This window comes from Ascaphus truei, chromosome 16 (genome assembly GCF_040206685.1).
Source record: "Ascaphus truei isolate aAscTru1 chromosome 16, aAscTru1.hap1, whole genome shotgun sequence".
Classification (NCBI taxonomy): Eukaryota; Metazoa; Chordata; class Amphibia; order Anura; family Ascaphidae; genus Ascaphus; species Ascaphus truei.
In genome coordinates, this window is record NC_134498.1 from 33901718 (window position 1) to 33914889 (window position 13172).

General features: G+C 48.9%; 1 protein-coding gene across 1 annotated transcript in view; it reads right to left on the reverse strand.

Annotated features, from left to right (window-relative positions):
• The window catches only part of ENOX2 (ecto-NOX disulfide-thiol exchanger 2), a 48082-nt gene extending 35398 nt beyond the window's left edge, over nt 1–12684 (reverse strand). Inside the window, exons 1-2 of the mRNA XM_075573097.1 lie at nt 12503–12684; nt 3533–3637 (exon numbers count right to left, since the gene is read on the reverse strand). Of these exons, the coding sequence (XP_075429212.1) occupies nt 3533–3637; nt 12503–12524 (127 nt within the window). The 5' untranslated portion in view covers nt 12525–12684. The remainder of the gene's footprint in view (nt 1–3532; nt 3638–12502) is intronic.
• Nucleotides 12685–13172: the final 488 nt, after the last annotated feature.

Sequence of the window (13172 nt, forward strand, 5' to 3'; positions counted from 1 at the left end):
GCTTGGAGGGGAAAGAGAGGCTTGGAGGGGAAAGAGAGAGGCTTGGAGGGGAAAGAGAGAGGCTTGGGGGGAGAGAGAGAGGCTTGGGGGGAGAGAGAGAGGCTTGGGGGGAGAGAGAGAGGCTTGGGGGGAGAGATGGGCTTGAAGAGAGAGGCTTGGGGGGAGAGAGAGGCTTGAAGAGAGAGGCTTGGGGGGGAAAGAGAGAGGCTTGGGGGGAAAGAGAGAGGATTGGGGGAAAGAGAGAGGCTTGGGGGGAAAGAGAGAGGCTTAGGGGGAAAGAGAGAGACATGGGGGGAAGAGAGAGGCTTGGGGGGGGAAGAGAGGCTTGGGGGGGGGGAAAGAGAGAGGCTTGGGGGGGGGAAAGAGAGAGGCTTGGAGGGGAAAGAGAGAGGCTTGGAGGGGAAAGAGAGAGGCTTGGAGGGGAAAGAGAGAGGCTTGGAGGGGAAAGAGAGAGGCTTGGAGGGGAAAGAGAGAGGCTTGGAGGGGAAAGAGAGAGGCTTGGAGGGGAAAGAGAGGCTTGGAGGGGAAAGAGAGAGGCTTGGAGGGGAAAGAGAGAGGCTTGGGGGGAGAGAGAGAGGCTTGGGGGGAGAGAGAGAGGCTTGGGGGGAGAGAGAGAGGCTTGGGGGGAGAGATGGGCTTGAAGAGAGAGGCTTGGGGGGAGAGAGAGGCTTGAAGAGAGAGGCTTGGGGGGGAAAGAGAGAGGCTTGGGGGGAAAGAGAGAGGATTGGGGGAAAGAGAGAGGCTTGGGGGGAAAGAGAGAGGCTTAGGGGGAAAGAGAGAGACATGGGGGAAAGAGAGAGGCTTGAGGGGAAAGAGAGAGGCTTGAGGGGAAAGAGAGGCTTGAGGGGAAAGAGAGAGGCTTGGGGGGAGAGAGAGAGGCTTGGGGGAGAGAGGCTTGGGGGGAGAGATGGGCTTGAAGAGAGAGGCTTGGGGGAGAGAGAGGCTTGAAGAGAGAGGCATGGGGGGGACAGAGAGAGGCTTGGGGGGGACAGAGAGAGGCTTGGGGGGGGACAGAGAGAGGCTTGGGGGGGGACAGAGAGAGGCTTGGGGGGGGGACAGAGAGAGGCTTGGGGGGGAAAGAGAGAGGCTTGGGGGGGAAAGAGAGAGGCTTGGGGGGGAAAGAGAAAGGCTTGGGGGGGAAAGAGAAAGGCTTGGGGGGGAAAGAGAGAGGCTTGGGGGGGAAAGAGAGAGTCTTGGGGGGGAAAGAGGGAGGCTTGGGGGGGAAAGAGGGAGGCTTGGGGGGGAAAGAGGGAGGCTTGGGGGGAAAGAGAGAGGCTTGGGGGGGAAAGAGAGAGGCTTGGGGGGGAAAGAGAGAGGCTTGGGGGGGAAAGAGAGAGGCTTGGGGGGGAAAGAGAGAGGCTTGGGGGGGGAAGAGATAGGCTTGGGGGGGGGAGAGAGAGGCTTGGGGGGGGAAGAGAGAGGCTTGGGGGGAAAGAGAGAGGCTTGGGGGGAAAGAGAGAGGCTTGGGGGGGGAAAGAGAGAGGCTTGGGGGGGGAAGAGAGAGGCTTGGAGGGGAAAGAGAGAGGCTTGGAGGGGAAAGAGAGAGGCTTGGAGGGGAAAGAGAGAGGCTTGGAGGGGAAAGAGAGAGGCTTGGAGGGGAAAGAGAGAGGCTTGGAGGGGAAAGAGAGAGGCTTGAGGGGAAAGAGAGAGGCTTGGGGGGAAAGAGAGAGGCTTGGAGGGGAAAGAGAGAGGCTTGGGGGGAAAGAGAGGCTTGGGGGGAAAGAGAGAGGCTTGGGGGGAAAGAGAGAGGCTTGGGGGGAAAGAGAGAGGCTTGGGGGGAAAGAGAGAGGCTTGAGGGGAAAGAGAGAGGCTTGGGGGGAGAGAGAGAGGCTTGGGGGGAGAGAGAGAGGCTTGGGGGGAGAGAGAGAGGCTTGGGGGGAGAGAGAGAGGCTTGGGGGGAGAGATGGGCTTGAAGAGAGAGGCTTGGGGGGAGAGAGAGGCTTGGGGGGGAAAGAGAGAGGCTTGGGGGGAAAGAGAGAGGATTGGGGGAAAGAGAGAGGCTTGGGGGGAAAGAGAGAGGCTTGGGGGGAGAGATGGGCTTGAAGAGCGAGGCTTGGGGGGGAAAGAGAGAGGCTTGGGGGGAGAGAGAGAGGCTTGGGGGGAGAGATGGGCTTGAAGAGAGAGGCTTGGGGGGAGAGAGAGGCTTGGGGGGGAAAGAGAGAGGCTTGGGGGGAAAGAGAGAGGCTTGGGGGGAAAGAGAGAGGCTTAGGGGGAAAGAGAGAGGCTTGGGGGGAAAGAGAGAGGCTTGAGGGGAAAGAGAGAGGCTTGAGGGGAAAGAGAGAGGCTTGGGGGGAAAGAGAGAGGCTTGGGGGGAAAGAGAGAGGCTTGGGGGGGAAGAGAGAGGCTTGGGGGGAGAAGAGAGAGGCTTGGGGGGGAAGAGAGAGGCTTGGGGGGAAAGAGAGGCTTGGGGGAAAGAGAGGCTTGGGGGGAAAGAGAGGCTTGGGGGGAAAGAGGCTTGGGGGGAAAGAGTGGCTTGGGGGGAAAGAGAGGCTTGGGGGGAAAGAGAGGCTTGGGGGGAAAGAGGGGCTTGGTGGGAAAGAGGGGCTTGGGGGGAAAGAGGGGCTTGGGGGGAAAGAGGGGCTTGGGGGGAAAGAGAGGCTTGGGGAGAGAGCGAGGCTTGGGGGGAGAGAGGCTTGAAGAGAGAGGCTTGGGGGGAGAGAGAGGCTTGAAGAGAGAGGCTTGGGGGGAAAGAGAGAGGCTTGGGGGGAAAGAGGGAGGCTTGGGGGGAAAGAGAGAGGCTTGGGGGGAAAGAGAGAGGCTTGGGGGGAAAGAGAGGGGCTTGGGGGGAAAGAGAGAGGCTTGGGGGGAAAGAGAGAGGCTTGGGGGGAAAGAGAGAGGCTTGGGGGGAAAGAGAGAGGCTTGGGGGGAAAGAGAGAGGCTTGGGGGGAGAGAGAGAGGCTTGGGGGGAGAGAGAGAGGCTTGGGGGGAGAGAGAGAGGCTTGGGGGGGAGAGAGAGAGGCTTGGGGGGGAGAGAGAGAGGCTTGGGGGGGAGAGAGAGAGGCTTGGGGGGGAGAGAGAGAGGCTTGGGGGGGAGAGAGAGAGGCTTGGGGGGGGAGAGAGAGGCTTGGGGGGAGAGAGAGAGGCTTGGGGGGGAGAGAGAGAGGCTTGGGGGGAGAGAGAGAGGCTTGGGGGGAGAGAGAGAGGCTTGGGTGGAAAGAGAGAGGCTTGGGGGGAGAGAGAAAGGCTTGGGGGGAGAGAGAGAGGCTTGGGGGGAGAGAGAGAGGCTTGGGGGGGAGAGAGAGAGAGGCTTGGGGGGGAGAGAGAGAGGCATGGGGGGGAGAGAGAGAGGCTTGGGGGGAGAGAGAGAGGCTTGGGGGGGAGAGAGAGAGGCTTGGGGGGGAGAGAGAGAGGCTTGGGGGGGAGAGAGAGAGGCTTGGGGGGGAGAGAGAGAGGCTTGGGGGGGAGAGAGAGAGGCTTGGGGGGGAGAGAGAGAGGCTTGGGGGGGAGAGAGAGAGGCTTGGGGGGGAGAGAGGGGCGGGGAGAGAGAGGGAGTATAGAAGAGGGCAGCGAGCAGTGACCCCCTGGTTCTAACCTTGCAAGTAGTAGCGCTTTCTCTTCCGGTCTGGCTCCCTCTCACCCCCCCTGAACTGCAGGGGCTCATCATTTGTGCCCGGACGGAAGCTCAGCGAACCGAGAGCTGAACAGGAAGGGACCAGGGTCAGAGAGAGTCTGCTACACATCTATATATAAAAGGCTTAGGGTGTCTGGAACAATATATATATAGGAAAAATAAAATACTGCCAAGTGGCCAGACATCCAAGTACTAACCTCGCCCGATGGTGCCTAACTTCGGTGATCAGGTGAGAACCGGGGTGTTCAACATGGTATGACCGTTGACCAGTGAAAAAATAAGTGTACAATAGCGCTCGCATGACAACTAAATAAATAAATCGTGAAAAACCTGTGAGTTAGAGTCCAAAAAAGTCCTAGAGCTGCCCAAAAGGTTCCTTTGGCTATCTCACAACCAGAAAGGGATGTGGGGATAGAGAGCTTCTTGTGGCGCTAAGGTTAAGGGTGCCTTATAGGACGGGGAACGATTGTGGACAAAATCTCTTCTTATGGATGATGACCTCAAGAAACGGGAGACAAAACATATAGAACACTGCAATAGTGCATTAACCAAGGATGATAATTAAACAGAGCAATTTAATAAAATACAAATGCAAAACATAAGACAGCATGTGTTATATCATTAAAAACCACTAAGTGCGGCTGCACTTGTTGAATATAAGACTTGCTCCGCCGTATTGGAAAAAATTGGAATCCTACTCACCAAAGGTGGCTAGGACATGTGCATTGGTTTTTGGTATCTTTATAGCCTGTGGACACCGCTCGCCGTGGAATGGCAACAATCAGCTGCTCGAGGGGATCCGTCGTCCGTGCTCGGAGTCAAACGCTACCAGAGACTCATCGATCGGCTCCTCCGCTGACGTCACTTCCGGTATCTGCTACGGTGTCCCTGCTTGTCCAAAAACCACCAACGCGTTTCGAAACTCCTAATTGTGGGTTTCTTCGTCAGGGATAAATGCTACATGGATGTATCCTCCTATTTATACCCCCAGTTCTTTCAATTACCATCATGGAATCAATTTAAAACGGCCGTAACCTACTCAGATATTCTAAATAGATAGAGCATTAACTCAAAGGTATTGTAATGACAACATCAATTATGTAATTACTAACAAATGCAATTATTGGACATTCATAGATCCGACTACTAGGACATTTTATCACTTAGATGCTAGGTCATGTAACATATATGTGAATATTAGGATAATCAATTAATCCTTTTATAAAATTTTAGGATAACTAAATAATCCTTTGATGGAATCTAATTATTCAATTACTCAAATGCCAACGACCAAGCATAAGTGCACCAAACAATTTTCTTTAGGTAGCAAACATGATTGTTTGTCAATGGGATTTAAATGCTATAGACATATTAATTTAACACCATATATTTTTTTAGATTAAACAACATAGATAAAAATTGCATAAATAAAAATTCATAGATGAAAATACATAGATATTGGAAAGGTACCTCCAAAGGATGGAAATTATTTGGATGGATATACCAATATAAAATAAGTATTGGCAATTATAAAAATATTAATTTAGCAAAAAATGCATGTTAAAGAAAATTGATTTATCAAAATATAAACGATTGAAAATTTAAGCAATGTATAATTATATTGCTTTGAGAAAGCAGACTTGACAATAACTTGTGATGGACTGTGGCAATATGAAAATATGAAAAGTGCAATACTTGTCGGCAGACAATGCCATTGTCCATATTACATATTATTCAAGGATTTGTTTAACAATTATTTAAGAATTATTTAAGAAAGGCTGAAAGGTCAAATTCCACATTCAACCCCTGCGGGTTGAAATGTGGAATTTGACCTTTCAGCCTCTCTTAAATAATTCTTAAATAATTCTTAAATAATTCTTAAACAAATCCTTGAATAATATGTAATATGGACAATGGCATTGTCTGCCGACAAGTATTGCACTTTTCATATTTTCATATTGCCACAGTCCATCACAAGTTATTGTCAAGTCTGCTTTCTCAAAGCAATATAATTATACATTGCTTAAATTTTCAATCGTTTATATTTTGATAAATCAATTTTCTTTAACATGCATTTTTTGCTAAATTAATATTTTTATAATTGCCAATACTTATTTTATATTGGTACTGTATATCCATCCAAATAATTTCCATCCTTTGGAGGTACCTTTCCAATATCTATGTATTTTCATCTATGAATTTTTATTTATGCAATTTTTATCTATGTTGTTTAATCTAAAAAAATATATGGTGTTAAATTAATATGTCTATAGCATTTAAATCCCATTGACAAACAATCATGTTTGCTACCTAAAGAAAATTGTTTGGTGCACTTATGCTTGGTCGTTGGCATTTGAGTAATTGAATAATTAGATTCCATCAAAGGATTATTTAGTTATCCTAAAATTTTATAAAAGGATTAATTGATTATCCTAATATTCACATATATGTTACATGACCTAGCATCTAAGTGATAAAATGTCCTAGTAGTCGGATCTATGAATGTCCAATAATTGCATTTGTTAGTAATTACATAATTGATGTTGTCATTACAATACCTTTGAGTTAATGCTCTATCTATTTACAATATCTGAGTAGGTTACGGACGTTTTAAATTGATTCCATGATGGTAATTGAAAGAACTGGGGGTATAAATAGGAGGATACATCCATGTAGCATTTATCCCTGACGAAGAAACCCACAATTAGGAGTTTCGAAACGCGTTGGAGGTTTTTGGACAAGCAGGGACACCGTAGCAGATACCGGAAGTGACGTCAGCGGAGGAGCCGATCGATGGGTCTCTGGTAGCGTTTGACTCCGAGCACGGACGACGGATCCCCTCGAGCAGCTGATTGTTGCCATTCCACGGCAAGCGGTGTCCACAGGCTATAAAGATACCAAAAACCAATGCACATGTCCTAGCCGCCTTTGGTGAGTAGGATTCCAATTTTTTCCAATGCGGCGGAGCAAGTCTTATATTCAACAAGTGCAGCCGCACTTAGTTGTTTTTAATGATATAACACATGCTGTCTTATGTTTTGCATTTGTATTTTATTAAATTGCTCTGTTTAATTATCATCCTTGGTTAATGCACTATTGCAGTGCTCTATATGTTTTGTCTCCCGTTTCTTGAGGTCATCATCCATAAGAAGAGATTTTGTCCACAATCGTTCCCCATCCTATAAGGCACCCTTAACCTTAGCGTCACAAGAAGTTCTCTATCCCCACATGGTATGACCGTTGCCAACGAAAGTATTAATATTTTGTAATATAAAGCACAGCATTGGGTAATGATTATAAGACCGCGATGCGGTTGTATAAAAAAACTGACAAATTGGGTAGATACTTATAATACTAATATTATCATTATACTGATCGCTACAGCGTGGATACTATTGTGAGTGATGATGCTGCAGATCAGCTTCCATTTCCGGAAGAATTCTTAAACAGTCCAACGCCTACCGGAATACCTTCTCATGAATGGAAACGGAAAGTAGGAGCCGTTATCATGCTCCTTACAAACCTAATGTCATTGAGAGGACTATGCAACGGTGCAAGACTTACTGTTGCGCAAGAACAGACACACATAATCGTAGCAAAAGTGATCGGTGCAGCAAACTCAGGCACGGTACTTATTCCTAGAATCTCTGATTCCTGCCCCTCCTTACATCTCAGTCCTAATTTCTCGCTTTACACCATCCCGACCCTTGCGTTCTGCTCAAGGATGTCTTCTCTCTACCCCTTTTGTATGCAAAGACCACACCTCTGGAATGCAGCCCATGTCCAAGTGGCCCATTATAAGTGGCAGGACTGGACAACAAGTTTAAAAGGAAGTTCAAAAGAAGTGAAGAAGAAATGGACAACACCTATTGGCCCTGATTCCTGTATTTAACCATCGCTGGAAAGGAGGATATTATCGATCCCAAACTGCACTTCCCAGAACTTAACTATTGCTGTGATGCTGCCTTTAGCATTTATTTTTGCTGTGGCCTCACTTCTTCTCAAATTATACACTTCCTTCCACCAGGCTCAGTATGTCTCTAACTCTATTCATATATCTCCATCTTTCCTTTCTTCACCACTTCTGAGTTCACATGAACTCCTTTCTTACCTGCGCCCTCTGACACTGCATAGCTATATAGCCTGCACTAAATCACACCCCTACAAATCCTCCTCACACATTCTCTTTCTATCCATGCTTCTCCTCCTTACTTCTGGGGATATCTCTCCCAATCCTGGTCCCTGCCTTATTCCTACATGCACTCGTCCTCGCCTGCCAAATGCAACCTATACTCCTGGTGTCAACTCCTCCAACCTCATACCCATCCCCTGCCACCCTCCCTCCTCTCTCCCTTTCTCCTGTGCCCTTTGGAATGCTCGCTCCCTTTCTAACAAGTTCCTCTCTGTGCATGACTTCTTTCTCTCTCACTCTCTGCTCCTATTTGCTATAACTGAGACCTGGCTCACTCAGTCTGACTCTGCTCTGGAAGCTGCCCTCTCTTATGGTGGCCTTTCTTTCACCCTCACTCCGCGCCCTGATGGCAGGGGTGGAGGCGTTGGACTCCTGCTCTCCTCTCTCTGCCGTTACCGAACCCTTCCTATTCCTACCTCTCTTGCTTTTCCCTCCTTTGAGGTTCACACTGCCCAGATCTTCTCTCCTCTCCCTGTCCACGTGGCAGTCATCTATCGCCCACCTACCTCTACTCATCCCCTTTCTCTCTCACTTTGAATCCTGGCTCTCTTTCTTTCTCTCCTCAGACTCCCCTGTTCTTCTCCTTGGGGACTTCAATTGTAACATTGATGACCCCTCTCTTCCTTGGGCTTCCCGCTTTCTCTCTCTAACCTCTTCTTTTGGCCTTCAACAGTGGACTGCAGCCAGCACCCACAAGGACGGCCACTACCTCAACCTGGTTTTCACTAAAAACTTCTCTCTCTGATTTCTCCATTTCCCCCTTTCCTCTCTATGACCATCACCTCATCTCATTCTCTCTATCTCGCTTCTCCAACTCCATCTACCCCCCGGTTCTGCAGAAACCTGCGCTCATTCACTTACCTGACTTTGAGTCCACTTTACGCTCCTCCCTCTCCTCTCCCAGCTCTGCTACAGACCCTGACAACCTGGTCAAGAACTACAACTCTGCCTTATCCTCCTCTCTTGATCTACATGCCCCGCTTTCTCTTTGCCGTCCTCGCCCTTCTAACCCCAGACCCTGGCTAAATTCTCACTTGCGCATGCTACGTTCCTCCACTCGTTCCTCTGAACGCCTCTGGAGGAAATCTCATACTCTCGCAGACTTCCTTCACTACAAATTTATGCTATACTGTCTCAACTCTGCCCTCTCGCAAGCTAAACAAGCCTACTTTTCTTCACTAATCAACACGCACAAGTCTAACCCACGCAGACTCTTCTCTGTCTTTGACGCTCTACTCAAACCACCCTCAGCTGCCTCTCCTTCCTCCATCTCCGCTCAGGACTTTGCTGACTATTTTAAGGAAAAGGTGGAATCCATAAGTCAGAACATCCCGTCTGTTTCTTCCTCCCATCCTACACCTCTTCCTAACTCTCCACCTGCCTTCCTGGACTCTTTTTCCACGGTCTCAGAGGAGGATGTATCACTGTTGATCTCTTCTTCCTCTACCACGCCCTCTTGACCCCATTCCCTCCCATCTCCTAAAACCTCTTGGTCCCACTATAATCCCTACACTCACACACATTTTTAACTGCTCCTTCTACTCTGGTACTTTTCCCTCCTCCTTCAAACATGCAACAGTTATACCATTACTCAAAAACAGCAAGCTTGACCCTACCTGTCCGTCTAACTATCGACCTGTCTCCCTCCTGCCTTTTGCCTCTAAACTCCTTGAACGTCTTGTATTCTCTCGCTTGCTTCATTTTCTCAACACCTATTCTCTCCTAGACCCTCTACAATCTGGCTTCCGCACTGCTCACTCCACGGAAACAGCCCTCACTAAAATAACTGATGACCTACATGCTGCCAAAGACAGAGGTCATTACACTCTGCCCATATTACTCGACCTCTCTGCAGCATTTGACACCGTGGACCACCCTCTTCTCCTTCACATTCTCCATACTCTTGGTATTCGGAACAAAGCTCTATCCTGGATCTCCTCTTACCTCTCCCATCGTACTTTCAGTGTCTCTTCTGCTAACACCACATCCTCCTCTATTGATCTCTCTGTGGGGGTACCCCAGGACTCTGTCCTGGGACCTCTTCTCTTTTCTCTGTACACACTCTCTCTAGGTGACCTAATAACATCTTTTGGGTTTAAATATCAGCTCTATGCTGACAACACACAAATTTACTTTTCAACACCTGACCTTACACCTGCTGTACAAACCAAAGTTTCTGAATGTCTCTCTGCTATATCATCCTGGATGGCCCTCCGTCGCCTTAAACTCAACATGGCAAAAACAGAACTCCTCATACTTAATCCCAAATCTGGCCCTACTACCTCCTTCCACATTACTGTTGGAAGTACGATCATTCTCCCAGTAGCCCAAGCACGCTGCTTAGGGGTCACACTGGACTCCTCTCTCACATTCTCTTCTCACGTTCAAAACGTTTCTAAAACCTATCGCTTTTTCCTCCGCAATATCACTAAGATACGCCCGTTCCTCTGTTGTTCGACTGCTAAAACTCTGACTCAGGCCCTCATCCTCTCCCGTCTTGATTACTGTAACCTCCTGCTATCCGGCCTTCCTGCCTCTCACCTGTCTCCCCTACAATCTATCCTAAACGCTGCTGCCAGAATCGCTCTGCTCTCTCCTAAATCTGTTTCTGCGTCTCACCTCCTGAAATCCCTCTCCTGGCTTCCAATCAAATCCCGCATCTCACACTCTATTCTCCTCCTCACTTTTAAAGCTTTACACTCTTCTGCCCCGCCTTACTCAGTCCTAATTTCTCGTTATGCACCATCTCGACTCTTGCGTTCTTCTCAAGGATGTCTTCTTTCTACCCCCTTTGTATCTAAAGCCCTCTCCCGCCTTAAACCTTTTCACTGACTGCCCCGCACCTCTGGAATGCCCTTCCCCTCAATACCCAACTAGCACCCACTCTATCCACCTTTAAGACCCACCTTAAGACCCACTTGCTTAAACAAGCATATGAATAGCACTGTGGATAATACTGGACTCATGATATAAAGCTTAGCCCCCTGCAAATGCACTGACCAGAACTCCCTCCTACTGTCTCTGTACGTTCTCCTTACCCACCAATTAGACTGTAAGCTCTTCGGAGCAGGGACTCCTCTTCCGAAATGTTACTTTTATGTCTGAAGCACTTATTCCCATGATCTGTTATTTATATTATCTGTTATTTGATTACCACGTATATTACTACTGTGAAGCGCTATGTACATTAATGGCGCTATATAAATAAAGACATACAATACAATGCCCTTCCCCTCAATATCTGACTAGCACCCTCTCTATCCACCTTTAGGACCCACCTTAAAACACACTTGCTTAAGGAAACATATGAGTAGCTCCGTGGCTGATATTTTACACCTCATACCTTGGCCCCTTGCAGACGCATTTACCAGAACGCCCTCCTCCTGTCTCTGTACGTTCTTCCTACCAATCAATTAGATTGAAAGCTCTTCGGCACAGAGACTCCTTGTCCTAAATGTCACTTTTTTGTCTGAAGCGCTTCTTCCCATTATGTGTTATTTGTATTATGTGTTATTTATATGATTGTCACATGTTTTACTGCTTTAAAGCGCTATGTACATTAATGGCGCTATATAAATAAAGACATACATACAGAGCCTGGCAACCTCAAGGACTGTCATCAGAGGAGAAACAGAGCCTGGCAACCTCTAGGACCGTCATTAGAGCGGATACAGAGCATGGCAACCTCTAGGACAGACATCAGAGGGGATACAGCGCCTGGCAACCTCTAGGAGTCATCAGATGGGATACAGAGCCTTACAACCTCTCGGACTGTCACAGGTGATACAGAGCCTGCTACCTCTAAACTAATATATCTTCTGTGGCCTGCAGCAGTGAGATAGGACACAGGTGACAAAGCTGAGGCACCCAGAGCATGTGATAGTCAGCCCTGTAAATAATCGAGAAGTGAGGACACACATGACGTGTCACTGTGGCAGATGTGGGCTTGCACCGGGGTATAACGTGTCACCCCGGGGTATAACTTGTCACCAGAGCAGAGTGTGGGGGTCACACAGGGGTATAACGTGTCACCGGGGCAGAGTGTGGGGGGGGGGGTCACACAGGAGTATAATGTGTCACTGGGGCAGAGTGGGGGTCACACAGGGGTATAACGTGTCACCGGGGCAGATTGGGGGGGGTCAAACTGGGGTAGAACGTGTCACCGGGGCAGAGTGGGGGGGTCAAACAGGGGTAGAACGTGTCACCGGGGCAGAGTGGGGGGGTCAAACAGGGGTAGAACGTGTCACGGGGCAGAGTGGGGGGGTCAAACAGGGGTAGAACGTGTTACCGGGGCAGAGTGGGGGGGGGGTCAAACAGGGGTAGAACGTGTCACCGGGGCAGAGTGGGGGGTCACACAGGGGTATAACGTGTCTCTGGGGCAGAGTGCAGGATCACACAGGGATATAACGTGTCACCGGGGCAGAGTGGGGGGTCACACAGGGGTATAACGTGTCACCGGGAAGAGTGGGGGGTCACACAGGGGTATAACGTGTCATCGAAGCAGAGTGGGGAGGTCACACAGGGGTATAACGTGTCACCGGGGCAGAGTGGGGGGGTCACACAGGGGTATAACGTGTCACCGGGGCAGAGTGGGGGGTCACACAGGGGTATAACGTGTCTCTGGAGCAGTGTGGGGGGCCACAAAGGGGTATAACGTGTCTCTGGGGCAGAGTGGGAGCCATACAGACGTATGACGTGTCACGGGGCAGTTATTTATCAACCCCCTCTATCTCTCTCACCCGGAAGTTGCTGCCGGTACATTTTCTGGTGTCTCTCCTCAGAACCGGAAGTGCGGGCGGGCGTCGTGCAGTCTCCGGGCTGAGCGTTGCTAGGTAGCGAGTGTCGTCAGGTGCCCCCCGGAAAGTCATGTGATGCCTTCTTCCGTTCTGGTGAGCGTGAGCGTGCTCGCATTCCTACCCGGAAGTGATTGGCCACTGTTTGACCCTCAGGAAGCTCGGTCCAGAGAAACTGGCAGCTGAGGCAGGGATGGGCGGCGCCATCTTGCGGCTCTCTTGCCCTTACATCTTTAAAGGGGCAACACCAGGTCACTCTCTCTGAGGAAGACCCCCAGAGTGAGAGCGAAACGTTGGAATAATGAAGAGATAACATACATACATACTAATAATATGATATCTATAATTCATGCATTAATCTAAGGTGAAACAGAGGGAGGAATATCTGCTGTGAGAGTATTAAAGGGGAGAATAGTTTAATATAAATGGGTATTAAAAATGGCAGCTCATATTTAAAAAGAATTGCACCCAAATTGTGAAATAAGATAGTACACACATTTAGTAGATGCCAGTAACTTCATTGAGAATTTACAGTAGATAAAATAAATATTTTGGATATATGACATACCACGTATAAAACTGATTAGTATAAATGAGGCCCTTAGTTATAATAAAC